Genomic DNA, 27,292 nt, shown 5'->3' with positions numbered 1-27,292 from the left:
CAGTGTTGCTTTTCTAGGACTTATTTTGTTATGGCCTCTAAAATGGTACGTCCAGGACAAGTCTACAGAGTTTACGTCAACGTCTATCAGACGATGTTTCCTATAACTGTCAGAGCTTCTATCCAGCGTGATGGGGTCGAACTTGCAACAGCGCTTCAGGAAGTGAAGCAGAACATTCCAGAAACACTCTTATTAAAAGTATATTTTTAAAATTTTATTCGCTTTTTTTATTTGGATGCGTTTTAGTTGCATTCTGAAATCAATCTATATAATAACGTTGTAGCAATTACAGATTGTAATATTGAGGCCGCGGTGGCCTGGTCGTAAGGTCTCGGCTTTTAAGTCGTAGGGTTTCAGGTTCGAGACCCGATTCCACCTAAGAACCGTCGTGTAAGGGGGTCTGTTGCACGTTAAATCCGGCATGCCAAACGTCCTCCCGCTGCTGTGGTGTGGTGTGGGGGCTGCCAGCTCAGGTGTCGCCCTCGTCATCGGACCACGGTTCAAAATGACGAGGTCCGTCCCAAAATAGCCCTAGTGTTGCTTTACAACGGGACATTAATATAACTAACTAAACCAAACCAAAATATTATTATATTTTATGTTATAAATATTTGCGATTTTAGTTATATTTTTCCCGCTGTTTATTGGATTTATTTATGAAAAAAAAGCTATGCTTTTTATCAATTATAATTATTTTTAGCAATCTTATATTGAGTTTAATAACATTGTTAGAATTAAGACTTATTTATAATTAAAATCTTAGTTTTGCTATAGTTGACGACTGTAAAATAGTTTTTCCGAAACGAGCTAGGAAGACAGCAAAAAAGAATTTTTCTCTCAGACACAGCATCATCTAGTTAGAGAAAAAAGAAACAATTATGTATTTGTCCGATAAGGAGCGACTAATACCGGGTTTACACTCGGCCAGTAAGACAACACATGCGTAGAAAGGGACTGATTTTTGTTAGCCATAATTTCATCAGATAGATTCAGACATTCCATGCTTGGTTATAAATTGCCATTTTGGTATTCCAGAATTTTTCTTTTTCACTGCACATCGCGTTAAAATGATGGATATTTACAATTAGAAAAATGGTAAAATAAAAATGAAAGGTCAACATACCTAAATTTGGAAAACTATAGAAAAGAAATGGCAAATAAAAAAAAATTAAAAAAAAAAACCAACCTCTTATCAGAAAGAACATAGAGCAAAAAAATGTGGGAATTAATCTATGATAAGTAATCCATTTTTTTCCAGCAAAAAAAAAACAAAAAAAAAACCGTCAAATTCTACAGACGCATGCGCAGTAAGAAAAAAAAAATGCAATACAGCTGCATGTTGTTGTCCCATCGGGCAATTACTTGCCATCGTCTGAACAGCATTTTTCAGCCTTTTTACGCATGCGCTGCCTACTAGCCTTCTTATAACTGGCCGAGTGTAAACTCGGCATAACGGAATGTTAAATCATAGACTGAGATACCTTTCCAGTTTCCCAGGCTGCGGTGGCCTGGTGGTAAGGTCTCGGAACTGGAGGGTTTTAGGTTCGTTACCCGATTCCACCGAAGAACCTTCGTTTAAGAGATTTGGTACACGTTAAAACCGTTCGGGCCAAACGTCCTCTCGCTGGTGTGGAGAGGGGCTGCCAGCTCGGTTGTCATCCTTGTTATCTGATCGCGGTTCAAAATTACGAGTACCGTCCCAAAATAGCCCTAGTGCTGCTTTAAAACGGGAAGTTAATATAATTAAACTAAACTAAACTTTTTAGTTTCCCTGTTCTACGTTTCCGAACTTACATTCTATTAAAAAAAAAATTCTTCATTACTTGACATATTGTTAAATTATTTGCAGTATGATTTTATAGTCAAATATATAATTAACATAAAACAAGATTTAAATTTTCGTTTTTTTATTATTTAAATTATGAAAATATTATTTTCCTCGTTTAGGTTCCTACATCTAGTGTGCCAGGGGAGTACAATCTGCGTGTGGAAGGAAACGTGAACGGAGTCCTTGGCGGCACAGCGTTCATCAATGAAACCAAACTCACGTTTTCGCAGAGATCGATGACTATATTTGTGCAGACAGACAAGCCTGTTTACAAACAAGGCCAAATAGGTATAACTTCCTTTGTCAGAATTACCGATTTTTTTAACTAAAAATGTAAATATTCTTTTATCTTTTTTAAAAAAAATCTTGTGACAATTTTATGTTGTTTTGGATTTGTGATTGGCGAACTATAAATAACCTCATTAAAATAAATAAAAAAATACTTACGTGATTATTTCTTTATATTGAAAATAATTAAATGCATGTTTGCAAAAGTTTAATAACTAAAGAAAATTAGTTTAATAAGTAAATAACATAAAAATAACATTTATTGGTCACATTATGATTAGTTACTGAATACTCCAGAAGCTGAACGTGTTTAAGTTTTTTTAAGTCTTTATTTTCGAAGCGATATTACGAGTGTTTCTTTTGTACTTTTCTAGTTTACGAATGATAGAAAAGGTACTGCAAGCGTTAAAAAATTCGAATTCGAGATTTTGACGAATCTTTAATCTTCCCAGAGTTCGAAAAACACATTTCTTTTATATTAAAAGTCCATCTGTCTGTGTGATCAAGATGACTCAGAAATGTTTTGAGTTAGACCGACAATAGCGTGAGCTAAATTTGGTATTCGGTATTTACGGCAAATTTGCAAATTTTTTAAATCAAATTTTGAGTCAAATCCGATCTGGTGAAGTCCATCTGTCTGACCGTTAGAATATAAGTTAATACGATAACTACAAAACGAAGAGAGCTAGATAGATAAAATTCGGTACGCAGATTTAACATCTATAGTTTAGACACCAATCAAATTTTGAACCAAATCCGACAAGGATTGACAGTCTGTCGGTCTATATTTTCAGAAACATTTAAACATGATAACTCAAAAGCGCTGTTGCCAATCTGAATTTTTACAACTATTTACAAAATAAAATTTATAATTATTAAAATAATCGTTAGCTATTTTTAAATAAAATATTTACGATTTATGCCGCAACATATACTTGTTGTGTTCGTGCATCAACAAAAATAAAATGCAGACAAACGTACTATAAAACTAAATATTACATATAGATAATATTATCAAATTTACATCAACTTATTTTCATTCAACATTCTAGCATCGTTTTTTAAACAACAAGTTCCAAAAGTATCACTGTTGCCAATCTGAATTTTTACAACTATTTACAAAATAAAATTTATAATTATTAAAATAATCGTTAGCTACTTTTAAATAAAATATTTACGATTTATGCCGCAACAGCGCAATGACTTAAATATATCAAATTTGATTTAGGATTTTGTGACTACAAGGTAATTTTATTCCAAATCTGTGTTTCAATTGTTTGGCAGAAACGCCTCTAAAACACACATTTAATTTTCGGATACTATTAACTGCATGCTAGGGCTTAATCGCCAAAAAATGCGCCAAAAAATCGCCATTTTTTGCGAAGGATGAACATAATACCTTTACCTGAAAGTATACGAGAATGTTTTGGGGGGACCATTGCCGCTGGTTGGTTTTGTCTTTATTTTATCTTTAAAATAAATCAAATTTTGTTTTCTTAAGTTTTATTTCCTTCGTGACAATATAAATGCGCCGCAACATTTATGAAGTGAAGACTAGATGCTGTCCGGAAGTACAGAACTGAAGACTTTACAAAAAAACTAAGCAATATAAAAACTAGGAAACGAAAAATATTTGAGTTCACTTCTTTTGATGAAAAAAATAAATCTTCAAGGGAGGTTATTAGAATGAAAACAGAAATCGTAACAGAAATCTAGGTTTAAATTCAGGCAAATATGAGCATAAACTGACTTTACAACGAAAACGTAGAAAAAACAAACAAACAAAAAACTTTTAAGATTTTGAAGCTTTTATGTTTCAATACTGAATCAGAATTTTGAACTTCTGCATTTTATAGAATTATAATGAATATATCTCTTTATAGGAAGATAATGGAATAAAGCTTAATTAAATTTTTTTCAGTGTATTTTGAGTGGGTCAATTCATCAACGCATATCGTATGAACAAAAAACACTCGGCAAATAAAATTTGAATGGCAAAATGAAAGTGTTGTCATATTATATGAAATTTTCGACAATAGATTTCAATTTAACCCTTTCTAGGGCCGTGGGAAGTATGCTTCCCACCAAATTTATCAATCTTTGTATGAAATTGTGTAGGTTGGCATAAATGCTGACAAATTTTTTTAGTAAGTCAGAAACTTAGATGCTTCAGTTCTTTATCTGACACAAAATGGTGTGTCTTGATTTGTTACTTAATTATTAATTAATCAAATTAATTAATGAATCAAATTAAATTTATCTAATAAGCTAAATGAATCCCTTTTCTTATTCTAATTTCAAGTCTAAAAATATTTTAATATAATATTACTAGAAAAAAATGGCCCTTTAAAGGGTTAAAAAAACAACGACATTGATTTGAATGGATAAGACTTAAAGACAATGTCCGATTTCCCACTAAGTACTCCAATTCGTGCCAAATCTTCAAAAATGTGCCAGATGTCCACAAGAAACTTCAGTAAATTCTTAGAGCTTGCAGCTTAAATTCTTAGAGATGCAATAAAATTTTCAACAGCATGGGATGCGAAATCCCCTCCCCCCAAAAAAAAAATCAATTTTGTCAATCATGCAGCATTTTTGTCGTGAATTGGAATGCCCACATGCCATCATATATATCCAGATTTTATGTGCACATGCCCTTATTAATGTATTTTTTTTTGTTACAGTTCGCTTCAGAGCTCTTCCTATTACTACAGGCTTGAAAGCATTTCCGGATGCTGTAGATCTATATATGTTAGATCCAAGACGAACGATTGTAAAGCGATGGTTATCAAGACAAACTAATTTGGGTAAGATAGAATTGCAAATTAGTTTTAAAAAAGATATTTTTTAATAAATGAAATTAGAAACATTCTTTTATTGGTGTAATAAAAAGTAAAAAATAATTTTAATCAAAAATATGGGGGGGGGGCGGAAAACGTAAAAGCTTGAAGAACTAAACTGAAATTTAAATGCATTTATAATGCATTCTTAAAATTTTTAGTGAATGTGTCGGAATTTTTATTCGCATAATTTTGACTAAGTCTTGATATTTTTTATATAAATTTACATATTTAATTAATATATTAAAATATTTGCTTTTTGGGCGTTAATAAAAATTCTTTTCAGAACCTTTTTATGTTTTTTGGCTTCTACTTTCAATTCTTCAATGTATAATAACTGACGTAGATAAAAATAATAAAATCAAGTTAATAGGAAAATCAAATAAACCAAATGAAAAAAAGAATCCGGCCTGAAGACTTTTTCAAGGGTCACCCTCAGGCAAGGATTAAAAAAAAGGGATTTTTTTCTGTGAAGGAATGCAGACTAGACAGTCTAATAATGATTCCTCGTGACCCGAAAATCCCCTGAAATTAGGCCCAAGAGATATACCATTTTAACAGAAAAGAAAATACAAAACAATAAATTAGAAGAATATATCCACTAATAAGTAAAAATACAATAACAAAAATACTATATAATGACACTCAAACCAGTAATGTTAACAAAAAGGAAAGAACTTACCAGCAGCAGGCAAAGAAAATGACGTAGATAAAGACGGGGAAAATATTCTATATTATTTTTAAGAAAAAGAAAATCATGAAATAATTTATAATATTTTTAACTAGTCTTATTATTGATATATAAAATCTAGAATGATGTCTATGGTGTTTTATTATTAGGTGCCGTTAGTCTGGAATATCCTTTGTCTCAGCAACCTGTTTATGGAAAATGGACATTACAAGTAGTCGCTCAGGTATCTTTCGTATTTCTTTTTGAATATTTAACTTAATATTAACATTATTGAATATTAACATTATTATAATAATGTCCATTTATTATTTTATAAATTATTTAATTTGATGAAAATAATATGTCAATGATATGTAAATTCAAATTATTGTTTTGTAGGGACAAATTGAAGAGCATAATTTCCTAGTAGAAGAATATTGTAAGTTTTTGAAAATTCTTTTATTTGTTTTAAAAACACATTCGTTTACTGAATATTTTCATTATGTTAAAAAATTCTTATATATTTCAAAGTTATCAGGATCTTTATCGTGTGTAGAACACATGAAACCTAAAATTTTAATCATGGGTTTTAAGAGCAGTTGTGAATGCATAAAATGATATTATGAATGTATAATTTTCTTTATTCCGAATGTATTTAGGAATGAGAAGTTGAAAATAAAAAAAAGTATTAATTAATTAAAAAGGAAATTGATATGATACAGATTACAGAATACTTAATTCGATTCTTAAAGTTATTTGGACAGAATATAATTTCATCTGATTTAAATTTGTTTATATGATAAAAAGATGCTGAAATAATACACTGATTTTCTAAATTAATTCTCCAAATATGCAAGATTTAGGTGACTTCAATACTTGATCTTTTTTCTCTAAAAAGATCCAATTAAAATTAAAAAAAATTAATTTTAGATTAATTGATTTTTGAAGCAGTTGTAAAATTAATAATCATTTTAAATTTAAAATATGTCAGCTTCTTGCATTTAACTTTTGTTGATTTTCCTTTTTTATTTTTTACAGATCAAACTCGATTTGAAGTCAATGTGACGATGCCAACGTTTTTTACCGATAAGGAACCATATGTATATGGCACAATACAAGCCAAGTATGTTTCTATTATTAATTAGATATTTCACATAATTTTATGATAGTTTTTTTAAATACATGATCAGTTTTTAATAAAAAATTGTCATACACAAAAATAGAAAGCAAAGCCTTTTATTTTCGTATTATTTAAATAATATTATCAGCATAATTACAAAATATTGATACATTTTCATAACCCTCTTAGCACAGAAATATATATTTATGCTATCCTTTTATTATCATCTTATCCTTATTTTATCATCTATGATATTTGGATGTTGCGGATTGGACCTTCTGGGCATGCATTTATTAATTAAATAAACTCAAATCATTTACCTCACTCTTTGGAAATATTTCTGTTGTATCAAGTAATATAATCTGATATTATTGGAAAAATTAAAATTCTTAATTCACGCCATTGTTTTTCAGACGTAGCCAAGCTCGCCAATTTTAAGATATAGCACTATAATGACATTTGTTCCATCCTTTGGCATTCACAGATGTTCTTAGCCAACATCATTGTAATTTGCGCCAAATTTTGTGTGAATGTACGCAATATTCGTAATAATATTGGCTATTTTACATGTGTTAATCAGGAATATTAAAAGATTTTATCTTTTAACACATTTGCACATAGATAAAAATTATTTGTAAGTGTATGAAATCAATATTCAGAACTATTTTGCTGAATGGAATGATAGATAAATGCTGTGTGTTATTCATGTATAAAACACTCTTATATTCTTATTAATTATGAAGTGCCTTTTTTTATGCGCGTTTCTTGCTTTGAAAGTGCGCAATAACTGTTTCGTATGTATCACTTAGTAAATCAGAACAATTTTAGATTTAGAATTTTATAAACACCAATTTAATTTTTATAATAATTTTATTTTTTGAAAGAAATAGTATAAGTGCACTATACTTACTAAAATTTTATAAAAAATAATGCGATTTATTAACAGTATAAGAAATGGCATTTAAAGCAGTTTCTCTTTTTAAATCTTTCCTACAGTTACACAAGTGGCGTTCCAGTCAAAGGAAACTTAACAGTAATCGCATCAATAGAACCCCATAGAATGAACAACAGGGTACCTGCTTCTAAAATTGAAAAATTTTATGCTATTGTAAGTATTTATATTATTATTACATATGTAATAGATGAAATGATGATCGATGTAAACATCGTTAATATATAACTCCACTCTTTAATAGTTATCTTCATGTTAAAGTTGCATCTCCTTTTTTAGATTAAAGCAAAAGCAGAAAAGATTAATATCGTAAATCGTTTTTATCTTAGTATTAGATGATATTTGGTTGAAGAAACGAAAGACAATGAAAAAAATTTGATTTCATTTTTTAGTTTCTCATATATGTAATTGCAATATTGCAATTATTAAAATATTGCAATAATCGAATGTGAGATTTTGCTGGAACTTCGCATTGTAGGCCTCACTGAGTTCGAAAAACACATTTTTGGCATTGAATTTATCTGTCTCCGTCTGCCTATGACTAGGATAAATGAAAATATTTCAAGCTAGATGAATGAAATTTTGTATATGGTTTTCAATGGTATTTACGGCAAATAATATACTTCATGCTCTAGATTAAAAAAAACCATATATAAAAAAGATATCAATACCGATGACAAATATAGTAAGTACTTTTATCATAAAATTTCTCTTATAGATTTATCAAAAAAAAATTCTTATTATACATTTATAAAACTCATAAAAAATTGTTCATAAAATTCGTAAATAATCAGGATGAATACGTTTTTGAGTTGTTAAATAAAATTCTTCTAATAGAAAGAAATGATAAATTGAATAGATTTTTTTTTTCACTTTTTGAACTATTCAATTCATGCAGCAAACAAATTTAATCTTATTTACAAATTTAATTCTTTGGAACAAAATTAATCTTATTTACAAATTTAATTCTTTGGAACAAAATTAATCTTATTTACAAATTTAATTCTTTGGAACAAATTTAATCTTATTTATAAATTTAATTCTTTGGAACAAATTTAATCTTATTTACAAATTTAATTCTTTGGAACAAAATTAATCTTATTTACAAATTTAATTCTTTGGAACAAATTTAATCTTATTTATAAATTTAATTCTTTGGAACAAAATTAATCTTATTTACAAATTTAATTCTTTGGAACAAATTTAATCTTATTTATAAATTTAATTCTTTGGAACAAAATTAATCTTATTTACAAATTTAATTCATTGGAACAAATTTAATATTATTTATAAATGTAATTCTTTGGAACAAATTTAATCTTAAATACCAGTTAATATCATCTTCGAATGATTTTTTTCAAGAAATTATTTTTAATGTCATTTGTAAATTTTTTCTTTAATGCTGAAGTTATTTGACATGTATTCACTGTCATTTCCTTATTGTTACGAGATAATAGCCTTTATTTCTAAACATCTCAATTAATATATTTCAAAATAAATAAAGCAAGCAATATTTTATCAAAATAAATTATTTTTTTTAAAAATAAAAAAATATTAATTGCTATCTTTTAATAGTATTTGATAATTATCACGTTTCTTATTAATTTTTTTTTTTATCTCATGTCCATTTTTTTTTCTTACAGTTTGACGGAACAGTCGATTTTAAATTTCCTATGAGCGATTTCGCAGCTCTTGTCAACAATCTGGACAAATCGAAAGTCGCCATCACTGCTTATGTAGGAGAGCGGTATTTGGATATCATGGAGAAAGGTTTTTCCGAAGCTCTAATATTTAATTCAGGGATTAAAGTCGAGTTTTTAGGTGACAGTCCTCAAATTTTCAAGCCTGGAATGCCATTTAGAGTGTTTGTAAGTTTGTAGTTATTTTATACATTCTTTGCATTTTTACTGTAGATTGAATATTTTTGGCAATTCAATGGCGCACTTTTTTTCAAATTTTTTTATTTCAGCATTTATTAATTTCTTTTTCATTGAGATTAAAATATATTAAAAAGCAGGGAGGAAATGTTCCCTAAGCGCCTATTGGTTGCTTCCTTGACCTTAACTAAGAAGCGCTACTTTAACTACCTGAGACTCCCCCCCGGGGGGCACCTCGAAATAAGGATGAGATGCTTCCGGCATGGTGGTTGGATCTCGCCACCCTAGAGGGTACACTAATAGGTGGGGGATCTGGCTACTCCCATCGATGACGGGACGTACTTCCTTCGGGGAGGGTTGTACCGTGGCCGGTGATGGCCCTTAGGACTGAACCACAGTTCCCGCCAATGTTGCTGTTGCGGCGGTCCGGTCATTCAGTTTTATGGTTTAAATCCGTGTGTCTTCGGGCGGGTCGGAGAGTTAGATGGTTGACTTAACTACCTGAGACAAACAGTTGAAATTAATGCCACCAAAACAGTTACCAATTCCCCCATTGACTTTAACATGCAGCCTTCTAAATTAGATATGAATTATTGAATTGATGCTATTTACATAGAGAAAAATGATTAGAGAAGAGATGTTGGTGTAACATAAAAAAATGAAATAAATGAGTCATGTTATTCAATTTATTTTTTGCTTGAAAGTGATACACATTTTTAAATAAATTTCTCAATTTTTAAATTAAAAAAATATGTTGATATTTTAAAAAACATGTTGATATAATAATTATGTTGATATTTTAAAAAATAAGTTGATATAATAATTATGTTATGTTGATATATTAAAAAATATGTTGATATAATAATTATGTTATGTTGATAAAATAAAAAATATTAAAAAAAATATGTTGATGAGAAATGATGCTTCTTTACAGGTTTCTGTGTTTTATCGTGACGGTTCTCGAATACCAATTGAACACTTAAGTAGACAAAAGTTGCAGATCATTCCCATTGTAGAATTCTATAACGGCGGCACTCGGCGTTTGAACACTCGACACGAGAAGATGTCTTTACTACATCCTGGCATTTGGGAAATAGCTATCGATTTGCAAGCAGAGTTTTTATCTAAAGATGACATCAAAGATATAAGAATGATGACATTAGAGGTACGTTTCAGTAGCATTAGTTTATACCAAATTATCCACTCCTCCTGTGTTCTAAGATTTGCGTTTGAATTGTGTTGATACTCGATTTTGCTCCACAGATTTACAATGATACTGGATTGTATCTGATATCTTTGTATTTAATTCAGCTGGTGGTTGATCCCTTTTCTATCTATATGTATACATTTATCTATTATATATTATACATATCTATTATATGTATACATTTATCTATCGATTTGCAAGCAGAGTTTTTATCTAAAGATGACATCAAAGATATAAGAATGATGACATTAGAGGTACGTTTCAACAGCATTAGTTTATACCAAATTATCCAATTCTCCTGTGTTCTAAGCTTTGCGTTTGAATTGTGTTGATACTCGATTTTGCTGCACAGATTTACAATGATACTGGATTGTATCTGATATCTTTGTATTTAATTCAGCTGGTGGTTGATCCCTTTTCTATCTATATGTATACATTTATCTATTATATATTATACATATCTATTATATGTATACATTTATCTATCGATTTGCAAGCAGAGTTTTTATCTAAAGATGACATCAAAGATATAAGAATGATGACATTAGAGGTACGTTTCAACAGCATTAGTTTATACCAAATTATCCAATTCTCCTGTGTTCTAAGCTTTGCGTTTGAATTGTGTTGATACTCGATTTTGCTGCACAGATTTACATTGATACTGGATTGTATCTGATATCTTTGTATTTAATTCAGCTGGTGGTTGATCCCTTTTCTATCTATATGTATACATTTATCTATTATATATTATACATATCTATTATATGTATACATTTATCTATCGATTTGCAAGCAGAGTTTTTATCTAAAGATGACATCAAAGATATAAGAATGATGACATTAGAGGTACGTTTCAACAGCATTAGTTTATACCAAATTATCCAATTCTCCTGTGTTCTAAGCTTTGCGTTTGAATTGTGTTGATACTCGATTTTGCTGCACAGATTTACAATGATACTGGATTGTATCTGATATCTTTGTATTTAATTCAGCTGGTGGTTGATCCCTTTTCTATCTATATGTATACATTTATCTATTATATATTATACATATCTATTATATGTATACATTTATCTATCGATTTGCAAGCAGAGTTTTTATCTAAAGATGGCATCAAAGATATAAGAATGATGACATTAGAGGTACGTTTCAACAGCATTAGTTTATACCAAATTATCCAATTCTCCTGTGTTCTAAGCTTTGCGTTTGAATTGTGTTGATACTCGATTTTGCTGCACAGATTTACAATGATACTGGATTGTATCTGATATCTTTGTATTTAATTCAGCTGGTGGTTGATCCCTTTTCTATCTATATGTATACATTTATCTATTATATATTATACATATCTATTATATGTATACATTTATCTATCGATTTGCAAGCAGAGTTTTTATCTAAAGATGACATCAAAGATATAAGAATGATGACATTAGAGGTACGTTTCAACAGCATTAGTTTATACCAAATTATCCAATTCTCCTGTGTTCTAAGCTTTGCGTTTGAATTGTGTTGATACTCGATTTTGCTGCACAGATTTACAATGATACTGGATTGTATCTGATATCTTTGTATTTAATTCAGCTGGTGGTTGATCCCTTTTCTATCTATATGTATACATTTATCTATTATATATTATACATATCTATTATATGTATACATTTATCTATCGATTTGCAAGCAGAGTTTTTATCTAAAGATGACATCAAAGATATAAGAATGATGACATTAGAGGTACGTTTCAACAGCATTAGTTTATACCAAATTATCCAATTCTCCTGTGTTCTAAGCTTTGCGTTTGAATTGTGTTGATACTCGATTTTGCTGCACAGATTTACAATGATACTGGATTGTATCTGATATCTTTGTATTTAATTCAGCTGGTGGTTGATCCCTTTTCTATCTATATGTATACATTTATCTATTATATATTATACATATCTATTATATGTATACATTTATCTATCGATTTGCAAGCAGAGTTTTTATCTAAAGATGACATCAAAGATATAAGAATGATGACATTAGAGGTACGTTTCAGTAGCATTAGTTTATACCAAATTATCCACTCCTCCTGTGTTCTAAGATTTGCGTTTGAATTGTGTTGATACTCGATTTTGCTGCACAGATTTACAATGATACTGGATTGTATCTGATATCTTTGTATTTAATTCAGCTGGTGGTTGATCCCTTTTCTATCTATATGTATACATTTATCTATTATATATTATACATATCTATTATATGTATACATTTATCTATCGATTTGCAAGCAGAGTTTTTATCTAAAGATGACATCAAAGATATAAGAATGATGACATTAGAGGTACGTTTCAACAGCATTAGTTTATACCAAATTATCCAATTCTCCTGTGTTCTAAGCTTTGCGTTTGAATTGTGTTGATACTCGATTTTGCTGCACAGATTTACAATGATACTGGATTGTATCTGATATCTTTGTATTTAATTCAGCTGGTGGTTGATCCCTTTTCTATCTATATGTATACATTTATCTATTATATATTATACATATCTATTATATGTATACATTTATCTATCGATTTGCAAGCAGAGTTTTTATCTAAAGATGACATCAAAGATATAAGAATGATGACATTAGAGGTACGTTTCAGTAGCATTAGTTTATACCAAATTATCCACTCCTCCTGTGTTCTAAGATTTGCGTTTGAATTGTGTTGATACTCGATTTTGCTGCACAGATTTACAATGATACTGGATTGTATCTGATATCTTTGTATTTAATTCAGCTGGTGGTTGATCCCTTTTCTATCTATATGTATACATTTATCTATTATATATTATACATATCTATTATATGTATACATTTATCTATCGATTTGCAAGCAGAGTTTTTATCTAAAGATGACATCAAAGATATAAGAATGATGACATTAGAGGTACGTTTCAACAGCATTAGTTTATACCAAATTATCCAATTCTCCTGTGTTCTAAGCTTTGCGTTTGAATTGTGTTGATACTCGATTTTGCTGCACAGATTTACAATGATACTGGATTGTATCTGATATCTTTGTATTTAATTCAGCTGGTGGTTGATCCCTTTTCTATCTATATGTATACATTTATCTATTATATATTATACATATCTATTATATGTATACATTTATCTATCGATTTGCAAGCAGAGTTTTTATCTAAAGATGACATCAAAGATATAAGAATGATGACATTAGAGGTACGTTTCAACAGCATTAGTTTATACCAAATTATCCAATTCTCCTGTGTTCTAAGCTTTGCGTTTGAATTGTGTTGATACTCGATTTTGCTGCACAGATTTACAATGATACTGGATTGTATCTGATATCTTTGTATTTAATTCAGCTGGTGGTTGATCCCTTTTCTATCTATATGTATACATTTATCTATTATATATTATACATATCTATTATATGTATACATTTATCTATCGATTTGCAAGCAGAGTTTTTATCTAAAGATGACATCAAAGATATAAGAATGATGACATTAGAGGTACGTTTCAACAGCATTAGTTTATACCCAATTATCCAATTCTCCTGTGTTCTAAGCTTTGCGTTTGAATTGTGTTGATACTCGATTTTGCTGCACAGATTTACAATGATACTGGATTGTATCTGATATCTTTGTATTTAATTCAGCTGGTGGTTGATCCGTTTTCTATCTATATGTATACATTTATCTATCGATTTGCAAGCAGAGTTTTTATCTAAAGATGACATCAAAGATATAAGAATGATGACATTAGAGGTACGTTTCAACAGCATTAGTTTATACCAAATTATCCAATTCTCCTGTGTTCTAAGATTTGCGTTTGAATTGTGTTGATACTCGATTTTGCTGCACAGATTTACAATGATACTGGATTGTATCTGATATCTTTGTATTTAATTCAGCTGGTGGTTGATCCCTTTTCTATCTATATGTATACATTTATCTATTATATATTATACATATCTATTATATGTATACATTTATCTATCGATTTGCAAGCAGAGTTTTTATCTAAAGATGACATCAAAGATATAAGAATGATGACATTAGAGGTACGTTTCAACAGCATTAGTTTATACCAAATTATCCAATTCTCCTGTGTTCTAAGATTTGCGTTTGAATTGTGTTGATACTCGATTTTGCTGCACAGATTTACAATGATACTGGATTGTATCTGATATCTTTGTATTTAATTCAGCTGGTGGTTGATCCCTTTTCTATCTATATGTATACATTTATCTATTATATATTATACATATCTATTATATGTATACATTTATCTATCGATTTGCAAGCAGAGTTTTTATCTAAAGATGACATCAAAGATATAAGAATGATGACATTAGAGGTACGTTTCAACAGCATTAGTTTATACCAAATTATCCAATTCTCCTGTGTTCTAAGCTTTGCGTTTGAATTGTGTTGATACTCGAGTTTGCTGCACAGATTTACAATGATACTGGATTGTATCTGATATCTTTGTATTTAATTCAGCTGGTGGTTGATCCCTTTTCTATCTATATGTATACATTTATCTATTATATATTATACATATCTATTATATGTATACATTTATCTATCGATTTGCAAGCAGAGTTTTTATCTAAAGATGACATCAAAGATATAAGAATGATGACATTAGAGGTACGTTTCAACAGCATTAGTTTATACCAAATTATCCACTCCTCCTGTGTTCTAAGCTTTGCGTTTGAATTGTGTTGATACTCGATTTTGCTGCACAGATTTACAATGATACTGGATTGTATCTGATATCTTTGTATTTAATTCAGCTGGTGGTTGATCCCTTTTCTATCTATATGTATACATTTATCTATTATATATTATACATATCTATTATAAGTATACATTTATCTATCGATTTGCAAGCAGAGTTTTTATCTAAAGATGACATCAAAGATATAAGAATGATGACATTAGAGGTACGTTTCAACAGCATTAGTTTATACCAAATTATCCACTCCTCCTGTGTTCTAAGCTTTGCGTTTGAATTGTGTTGATACTCGATTTTGCTGCACAGATTTACAATGATACTGGATTGTATCTGATATCTTTGTATTTAATTCAGCTGGTGGTTGATCCCTTTTCTATCTATATGTATACATTTATCTATTATATATTATACATATCTATTATATGTATACATTTATCTATCGATTTGCAAGCAGAGTTTTTATCTAAAGATGACATCAAAGATATAAGAATGATGACATTAGAGGTACGTTTCAGTAGCATTAGTTTATACCAAATTATCCACTCCTCCTGTGTTCTAAGATTTGCGTTTGAATTGTGTTGATACTCGATTTTGCTGCACAGATTTACAATGATACTGGATTGTATCTGATATCTTTGTATTTAATTCAGCTGGTGGTTGATCCCTTTTCTATCTATATGTATACATTTATCTATTATATATTATACATATCTATTATATGTATACATTTATCTATCGATTTGCAAGCAGAGTTTTTATCTAAAGATGACATCAAAGATATAAGAATGATGACATTAGAGGTACGTTTCAACAGCATTAGTTTATACCAAATTATCCAATTCTCCTGTGTTCTAAGCTTTGCGTTTGAATTGTGTTGATACTCGATTTTGCTGCACAGATTTACAATGATACTGGATTGTATCTGATATCTTTGTATTTAATTCAGCTGGTGGTTGATCCCTTTTCTATCTATATGTATACATTTATCTATTATATATTATACATATCTATTATATGTATACATTTATCTATCGATTTGCAAGCAGAGTTTTTATCTAAAGATGACATCAAAGATATAAGAATGATGACATTAGAGGTACGTTTCAGTAGCATTAGTTTATACCAAATTATCCACTCCTCCTGTGTTCTAAGATTTGCGTTTGAATTGTGTTGATACTCGATTTTGCTGCACAGATTTACAATGATACTGGATTGTATCTGATATCTTTGTATTTAATTCAGCTGGTGGTTGATCCCTTTTCTATCTATATGTATACATTTATCTATTATATATTATACATATCTATTATATGTATACATTTATCTATCGATTTGCAAGCAGAGTTTTTATCTAAAGATGACATCAAAGATATAAGAATGATGACATTAGAGGTACGTTTCAACAGCATTAGTTTATACCAAATTATCCAATTCTCCTGTGTTCTAAGCTTTGCGTTTGAATTGTGTTGATACTCGATTTTGCTGCACAGATTTACAATGATACTGGATTGTATCTGATATCTTTGTATTTAATTCAGCTGGTGGTTGATCCCTTTTCTATCTATATGTATACATTTATCTATTATATATTATACATATCTATTATATGTATACATTTATCTATCGATTTGCAAGCAGAGTTTTTATCTAAAGATGACATCAAAGATATAAGAATGATGACATTAGAGGTACGTTTCAACAGCATTAGTTTATACCAAATTATCCAATTCTCCTGTGTTCTAAGCTTTGCGTTTGAATTGTGTTGATACTCGATTTTGCTGCACAGATTTACAATGATACTGGATTGTATCTGATATCTTTGTATTTAATTCAGCTGGTGGTTGATCCCTTTTCTATCTATATGTATACATTTATCTATTATATATTATACATATCTATTATATGTATACATTTATCTATCGATTTGCAAGCAGAGTTTTTATCTAAAGATGACATCAAAGATATAAGAATGATGACATTAGAGGTACGTTTCAACAGCATTAGTTTATACCAAATTATCCAATTCTCCTGTGTTCTAAGATTTGCGTTTGAATTGTGTTGATACTCGATTTTGCTGCACAGATTTACAATGATACTGGATTGTATCTGATATCTTTGTATTTAATTCAGCTGGTGGTTGATCCCTTTTCTATCTATATGTATACATTTATCTATTATATATTATACATATCTATTATATGTATACATTTATCTATCGATTTGCAAGCAGAGTTTTTATCTAAAGATGACATCAAAGATATAAGAATGATGACATTAGAGGTACGTTTCAACAGCATTAGTTTATACCCAATTATCCAATTCTCCTGTGTTCTAAGCTTTGCGTTTGAATTGTGTTGATACTCGATTTTGCTGCACAGATTTACAATGATACTGGATTGTATCTGATATCTTTGTATTTAATTCAGCTGGTGGTTGATCCGTTTTCTATCTATATGTATACATTTATCTATCGATTTGCAAGCAGAGTTTTTATCTAAAGATGACATCAAAGATATAAGAATGATGACATTAGAGGTACGTTTCAACAGCATTAGTTTATACCAAATTATCCAATTCTCCTGTGTTCTAAGATTTGCGTTTGAATTGTGTTGATACTCGATTTTGCTGCACAGATTTACAATGATACTGGATTGTATCTGATATCTTTGTATTTAATTCAGCTGGTGGTTGATCCCTTTTCTATCTATATGTATACATTTATCTATTATATATTATACATATCTATTATATGTATACATTTATCTATCGATTTGCAAGCAGAGTTTTTATCTAAAGATGACATCAAAGATATAAGAATGATGACATTAGAGGTACGTTTCAACAGCATTAGTTTATACCAAATTATCCAATTCTCCTGTGTTCTAAGATTTGCGTTTGAATTGTGTTGATACTCGATTTTGCTGCACAGATTTACAATGATACTGGATTGTATCTGATATCTTTGTATTTAATTCAGCTGGTGGTTGATCCCTTTTCTATCTATATGTATACATTTATCTATTATATATTATACATATCTATTATATGTATACATTTATCTATCGATTTGCAAGCAGAGTTTTTATCTAAAGATGACATCAAAGATATAAGAATGATGACATTAGAGGTACGTTTCAACAGCATTAGTTTATACCAAATTATCCAATTCTCCTGTGTTCTAAGCTTTGCGTTTGAATTGTGTTGATACTCGATTTTGCTGCACAGATTTACAATGATACTGGATTGTATCTGATATCTTTGTATTTAATTCAGCTGGTGGTTGATCCCTTTTCTATCTATATGTATACATTTATCTATTATATATTATACATATCTATTATATGTATACATTTATCTATCGATTTGCAAGCAGAGTTTTTATCTAAAGATGACATCAAAGATATAAGAATGATGACATTAGAGGTACGTTTCAACAGCATTAGTTTATACCAAATTATCCACTCCTCCTGTGTTCTAAGCTTTGCGTTTGAATTGTGTTGATACTCGATTTTGCTGCACAGATTTACAATGATACTGGATTGTATCTGATATCTTTGTATTTAATTCAGCTGGTGGTTGATCCCTTTTCTATCTATATGTATACATTTATCTATTATATATTATACATATCTATTATAAGTATACATTTATCTATCGATTTGCAAGCAGAGTTTTTATCTAAAGATGACATCAAAGATATAAGAATGATGACATTAGAGGTACGTTTCAACAGCATTAGTTTATACCAAATTATCCACTCCTCCTGTGTTCTAAGCTTTGCGTTTGAATTGTGTTGATACTCGATTTTGCTGCACAGATTTACAATGATACTGGATTGTATCTGATATCTTTGTATTTAATTCAGCTGGTGGTTGATCCCTTTTCTATCTATATGTATACATTTATCTATTATATATTATACATATCTATTATATGTATACATTTATCTATCGATTTGCAAGCAGAGTTTTTATCTAAAGATGACATCAAAGATATAAGAATGATGACATTAGAGGTACGTTTCAACAGCATTAGTTTATACCAAATTATCCAATTCTCCTGTGTTCTAAGATTTGCGTTTGAATTGTGTTGATACTCGATTTTGCTGCACAGATTTACAATGATACTGGATTGTATCTGATATCTTTGTATTTAATTCAGCTGGTGGTTGATCCCTTTTCTATCTATATGTATACATTTATCTATTATATATTATACATATCTATTATATGTATACATTTATCTATCGATTTGCAAGCAGAGTTTTTATCTAAAGATGACATCAAAGATATAAGAATGATGACATTAGAGGTACGTTTCAACAGCATTAGTTTATACCAAATTATCCAATTCTCCTGTGTTCTAAGATTTGCGTTTGAATTGTGTTGATACTCGATTTTGCTGCACAGATTTACAATGATACTGGATTGTATCTGATATCTTTGTATTTAATTCAGCTGGTGGTTGATCCCTTTTCTATCTATATGTATACATTTATCTATTATATATTATACATATCTATTATATGTATACATTTATCTATCGATTTGCAAGCAGAGTTTTTATCTAAAGATGACATCAAAGATATAAGAATGATGACATTAGAGGTACGTTTCAACAGCATTAGTTTATACCAAATTATCCAATTCTCCTGTGTTCTAAGCTTTGCGTTTGAATTGTGTTGATACTCGATTTTGCTGCACAGATTTACAATGATACTGGATTGTATCTGATATCTTTGTATTTAATTCAGCTGGTGGTTGATCCCTTTTCTATCTATATGTATACATTTATCTATTATATATTATACATATCTATTATATGTATACATTTATCTATCGATTTGCAAGCAGAGTTTTTATCTAAAGATGACATCAAAGATATAAGAATGATGACATTAGAGGTACGTTTCAACAGCATTAGTTTATACCAAATTATCCAATTCTCCTGTGTTCTAAGATTTGCGTTTGAATTGTGTTGATACTCGATTTTGCTGCACAGATTTACAATGATACTGGATTGTATCTGATATCTTTGTATTTAATTCAGCTGGTGGTTGATCCCTTTTCTATCTATATGTATACATTTATCTATTATATATTATACATATCTATTATATGTATACATTTATCTATCGATTTGCAAGCAGAGTTTTTATCTAAAGATGACATCAAAGATATAAGAATGATGACATTAGAGGTACGTTTCAACAGCATTAGTTTATACCAAATTATCCAATTCTCCTGTGTTCTAAGCTTTGCGTTTGAATTGTGTTGATACTCGAGTTTGCTGCACAGATTTACAATGATACTGGATTGTATCTGATATCTTTGTATTTAATTCAGCTGGTGGTTGATCCCTTTTCTATCTATATGTATACATTTATCTATTATATATTATACATATCTATTATATGTATACATTTATCTATCGATTTGCAAGCAGAGTTTTTATCTAAAGATGACATCAAAGATATAAGAATGATGACATTAGAGGTACGTTTCAACAGCATTAGTTTATACCAAATTATCCACTCCTCCTGTGTTCTAAGCTTTGCGTTTGAATTGTGTTGATACTCGATTTTGCTGCACAGATTTACAATGATACTGGATTGTATCTGATATCTTTGTATTTAATTCAGCTGGTGGTTGATCCCTTTTCTATCTATATGTATACATTTATCTATTATATATTATACATATCTATTATAAGTATACATTTATCTATCGATTTGCAAGCAGAGTTTTTATCTAAAGATGACATCAAAGATATAAGAATGATGACATTAGAGGTACGTTTCAACAGCATTAGTTTATACCAAATTATCCACTCCTCCTGTGTTCTAAGCTTTGCGTTTGAATTGTGTTGATACTCGATTTTGCTGCACAGATTTACAATGATACTGGATTGTATCTGATATCTTTGTATTTAATTCAGCTGGTGGTTGATCCCTTTTCTATCTATATGTATACATTTATCTATTATATATTATACATATCTATTATATGTATACATTTATCTATCGATTTGCAAGCAGAGTTTTTATCTAAAGATGACATCAAAGATATAAGAATGATGACATTAGAGGTACGTTTCAACAGCATTAGTTTATACCAAATTATCCAATTCTCCTGTGTTCTAAGATTTGCGTTTGAATTGTGTTGATACTCGATTTTGCTGCACAGATTTACAATGATACTGGATTGTATCTGATATCTTTGTATTTAATTCAGCTGGTGGTTGATCCCTTTTCTATCTATATGTATACATTTATCTATTATATATTATACATATCTATTATATGTATACATTTATCTATCGATTTGCAAGCAGAGTTTTTATCTAAAGATGACATCAAAGATATAAGAATGATGACATTAGAGGTACGTTTCAACAGCATTAGTTTATACCAAATTATCCAATTCTCCTGTGTTCTAAGATTTGCGTTTGAATTGTGTTGATACTCGATTTTGCTGCACAGATTTACAATGATACTGGATTGTATCTGATATCTTTGTATTTAATTCAGCTGGTGGTTGATCCCTTTTCTATCTATATGTATACATTTATCTATTATATATTATACATATCTATTATATGTATACATTTATCTATCGATTTGCAAGCAGAGTTTTTATCTAAAGATGACATCAAAGATATAAGAATGATGACATTAGAGGTACGTTTCAACAGCATTAGTTTATACCAAATTATCCAATTCTCCTGTGTTCTAAGCTTTGCGTTTGAATTGTGTTGATACTCGAGTTTGCTGCACAGATTTACAATGATACTGGATTGTATCTGATATCTTTGTATTTAATTCAGCTGGTGGTTGATCCCTTTTCTATCTATATGTATACATTTATCTATTATATATTATACATATCTATTATATGTATACATTTATCTATCGATTTGCAAGCAGAGTTTTTATCTAAAGATGACATCAAAGATATAAGAATGATGACATTAGAGGTACGTTTCAACAGCATTAGTTTATACCAAATTATCCAATTCTCCTGTGTTCTAAGATTTGCGTTTGAATTGTGTTGATACTCGATTTTGCTGCACAGATTTACAATGATACTGGATTGTATCTGATATCTTTGTATTTAATTCAGCTGGTGGTTGATCCCTTTTCTATCTATATGTATACATTTATCTATTATATATTATACATATCTATTATATGTATACATTTATCTATCGATTTGCAAGCAGAGTTTTTATCTAAAGATGACATCAAAGATATAAGAATGATGACATTAGAGGTACGTTTCAACAGCATTAGTTTATACCAAATTATCCACTCCTCCTGTGTTCTAAGCTTTGCGTTTGAATTGTGTTGATACTCGATTTTGCTGCACAGATTTACAATGATACTGGATTGTATCTGATATCTTTGTATTTAATTCAGCTGGTGGTTGATCCCTTTTCTATCTATATGTATACATTTATCTATTATATGTATACATTTATCTATCGATTTGCAAGCAGAGTTTTTATCTAAAGATGACATCAAAGATATAAGAATGATGACATTAGAGGTACGTTTCAACAGCATTAGTTTATACCAAATTATCCAATTCTCCTGTGTTCTAAGCTTTGCGTTTGAATTGTGTTGATACTCGAGTTTGCTGCACAGATTTACAATGATACTGGATTGTATCTGATATCTTTGTATTTAATTCAGCTGGTGGTTGATCCCTTTTCTATCTATATGTATACATTTATCTATTATATATTATACATATCTATTATATGTATACATTTATCTATCGATTTGCAAGCAGAGTTTTTATCTAAAGATGACATCAAAGATATAAGAATGATGACATTAGAGGTACGTTTCAACAGCATTAGTTTATACCAAATTATCCAATTCTCCTGTGTTCTAAGCTTTGCGTTTGAATTGTGTTGATACTCGAGTTTGCTGCACAGATTTACAATGATACTGGATTGTATCTGATATCTTTGTATTTAATTCAGCTGGTGGTTGATCCCTTTTCTATCTATATGTATACATTTATCTATTATATATTATACATATCTATTATATGTATACATTTATCTATCGATTTGCAAGCAGAGTTTTTATCTAAAGATGACATCAAAGATATAAGAATGATGACATTAGAGGTACGTTTCAACAGCATTAGTTTATACCAAATTATCCAATTCTCCTGTGTTCTAAGATTTGCGTTTGAATTGTGTTGATACTCGATTTTGCTGCACAGATTTACAATGATACTGGATTGTATCTGATATCTTTGTATTTAATTCAGCTGGTGGTTGATCCCTTTTCTATCTATATGTATACATTTATCTATTATATATTATACATATCTATTATATGTATACATTTATCTATCGATTTGCAAGCAGAGTTTTTATCTAAAGATGACATCAAAGATATAAGAATGATGACATTAGAGGTACGTTTCAACAGCATTAGTTTATACCAAATTATCCAATTCTCCTGTGTTCTAAGATTTGCGTTTGAATTGTGTTGATACTCGATTTTGCTGCACAGATTTACAATGATACTGGATTGTATCTGATATCTTTGTATTTAATTCAGCTGGTGGTTGATCCCTTTTCTATCTATATGTATACATTTATCTATTATATATTATACATATCTATTATATGTATACATTTATCTATCGATTTGCAAGCAGAGTTTTTATCTAAAGATGACATCAAAGATATAAGAATGATGACATTAGAGGTACGTTTCAACAGCATTAGTTTATACCAAATTATCCAATTCTCCTGTGTTCTAAGCTTTGCGTTTGAATTGTGTTGATACTCGAGTTTGCTGCACAGATTTACAATGATACTGGATTGTATCTGATATCTTTGTATTTAATTCAGCTGGTGGTTGATCCCTTTTCTATCTATATGTATACATTTATCTATTATATATTATACATATCTATTATATGTATACATTTATCTATCGATTTGCAAGCAGAGTTTTTATCTAAAGATGACATCAAAGATATAAGAATGATGACATTAGAGGTACGTTTCAACAGCATTAGTTTATACCAAATTATCCAATTCTCCTGTGTTCTAAGATTTGCGTTTGAATTGTGTTGATACTCGATTTTGCTGCACAGATTTACAATGATACTGGATTGTATCTGATATCTTTGTATTTAATTCAGCTGGTGGTTGATCCCTTTTCTATCTATATGTATACATTTATCTATTATATATTATACATATCTATTATATGTATACATTTATCTATCGATTTGCAAGCAGAGTTTTTATCTAAAGATGACATCAAAGATATAAGAATGATGACATTAGAGGTACGTTTCAACAGCATTAGTTTATACCAAATTATCCACTCCTCCTGTGTTCTAAGCTTTGCGTTTGAATTGTGTTGATACTCGATTTTGCTGCACAGATTTACAATGATACTGGATTGTATCTGATATCTTTGTATTTAATTCAGCTGGTGGTTGATCCCTTTTCTATCTATATGTATACATTTATCTATTATATGTATACATTTATCTATCGATTTGCAAGCAGAGTTTTTATCTAAAGATGACATCAAAGATATAAGAATGATGACATTAGAGGTACGTTTCAACAGCATTAGTTTATACCAAATTATCCAATTCTCCTGTGTTCTAAGCTTTGCGTTTGAATTGTGTTGATACTCGAGTTTGCTGCACAGATTTACAATGATACTGGATTGTATCTGATATCTTTGTATTTAATTCAGCTGGTGGTTGATCCCTTTTCTATCTATATGTATACATTTATCTATTATATATTATACATATCTATTATATGTATACATTTATCTATCGATTTGCAAGCAGAGTTTTTATCTAAAGATGACATCAAAGATATAAGAATGATGACATTAGAGGTACGTTTCAACAGCATTAGTTTATACCAAATTATCCAATTCTCCTGTGTTCTAAGATTTGCGTTTGAATTGTGTTGATACTCGATTTTGCTGCACAGATTTACAATGATACTGGATTGTATCTGATATCTTTGTATTTAATTCAGCTGGTGGTTGATCCCTTTTCTATCTATATGTATACATTTATCTATTATATATTATACATATCTATTATATGTATACATTTATCTATCGATTTGCAAGCAGAGTTTTTATCTAAAGATGACATCAAAGATATAAGAATGATGACATTAGAGGTACGTTTCAACAGCATTAGTTTATACCAAATTATCCAATTCTCCTGTGTTCTAAGATTTGCGTTTGAATTGTGTTGATACTCGATTTTGCTGCACAGATTTACAATGATACTGGATTGTATCTGATATCTTTGTATTTAATTCAGCTGGTGGTTGATCCCTTTTCTATCTATATGTATACATTTATCTATTATATATTATACATATCTATTATATGTATACATTTATCTATCGATTTGCAAGCAGAGTTTTTATCTAAAGATGACATCAAAGATATAAGAATGATGACATTAGAGGTACGTTTCAACAGCATTAGTTTATACCAAATTATCCAATTCTCCTGTGTTCTAAGCTTTGCGTTTGAATTGTGTTGATACTCGAGTTTGCTGCACAGATTTACAATGATACTGGATTGTATCTGATAGCTTTGTATTTAATTCAGCTGGTGGTTGATCCCTTTTCTATCTATATGTATACATTTATCTATTATATATTATACATATCTATTATATGTATACATTTATCTATCGATTTGCAAGCAGAGTTTTTATCTAAAGATGACATCAAAGATATAAGAATGATGACATTAGAGGTACGTTTCAACAGCATTAGTTTATACCAAATTATCCAATTCTCCTGTGTTCTAAGCTTTGCGTTTGAATTGTGTTGATACTCGAGTTTGCTGCACAGATTTACAATGATACTGGATTGTATCTGATATCTTTGTATTTAATTCAGCTGGTGGTTGATCCCTTTTCTATCTATATGTATACATTTATCTATTATATATTATACATATCTATTATATGTATACATTTATCTATCGATTTGCAAGCAGAGTTTTTATCTAAAGATGACATCAAAGATATAAGAATGATGACATTAGAGGTACGTTTCAACAGCATTAGTTTATACCAAATTATCCAATTCTCCTGTGTTCTAAGATTTGCGTTTGAATTGTGTTGATACTCGATTTTGCTGCACAGATTTACAATGATACTGGATTGTATCTGATATCTTTGTATTTAATTCAGCTGGTGGTTGATCCCTTTTCTATCTATATGTATACATTTATCTATTATATATTATACATATCTATTATATGTATACATTTATCTATCGATTTGCAAGCAGAGTTTTTATCTAAAGATGACATCAAAGATATAAGAATGATGACATTAGAGGTACGTTTCAACAGCATTAGTTTATACCAAATTATCCACTCCTCCTGTGTTCTAAGCTTTGCGTTTGAATTGTGTTGATACTCGATTTTGCTGCACAGATTTACATTGATACTGGATTGTATCTGATATCTTTGTATTTAATTTAGCTGGTGGTTGATCCCTTTTCTATCTATATGTATACATTTACCTATTATATATTATACATATCTATTATATGTATACATTTATCTATCGATTTGCAAGCAGAGTTTTTATCTAAAGATGACATCAAAGATATAAGAATGATGACATTAGAGGTACGTTTCAACAGCATTAGTTTATACCAAATTATCCAATTCTCCTGTGTTCTAAGATTTGCGTTTGAATTGTGTTGATACTCGATTTTGCTGCACAG

General features: G+C 29.6%; 1 protein-coding gene across 1 annotated transcript in view; it reads left to right on the top strand.

Moving 5' to 3' along the window:
* The window catches only part of LOC129972136 (CD109 antigen-like), a 159,267-nt gene that overhangs the window by 93,402 nt on the left and 38,573 nt on the right, over positions 1–27,292 (top strand). The window contains exons 4-12 of the mRNA XM_056086145.1: positions 18–198; positions 1,948–2,116; positions 4,801–4,923; positions 5,797–5,870; positions 6,026–6,065; positions 6,665–6,749; positions 7,743–7,854; positions 9,342–9,566; positions 10,510–10,740. Coding sequence (XP_055942120.1) covers positions 18–198; positions 1,948–2,116; positions 4,801–4,923; positions 5,797–5,870; positions 6,026–6,065; positions 6,665–6,749; positions 7,743–7,854; positions 9,342–9,566; positions 10,510–10,740 — 1,240 coding nt within the window. The remainder of the gene's footprint in view (positions 1–17; positions 199–1,947; positions 2,117–4,800; positions 4,924–5,796; positions 5,871–6,025; positions 6,066–6,664; positions 6,750–7,742; positions 7,855–9,341; positions 9,567–10,509; positions 10,741–27,292) is intronic.

Source organism: Argiope bruennichi, chromosome 6 (genome assembly GCF_947563725.1).
Source record: "Argiope bruennichi chromosome 6, qqArgBrue1.1, whole genome shotgun sequence".
Lineage (NCBI taxonomy): Eukaryota > Metazoa > Arthropoda > Arachnida > Araneae > Araneidae > Argiope > Argiope bruennichi.
The sequence above is the reverse complement of the archived record's forward strand: the minus strand, read 5'-3'. Positions and strand labels throughout refer to the sequence as shown.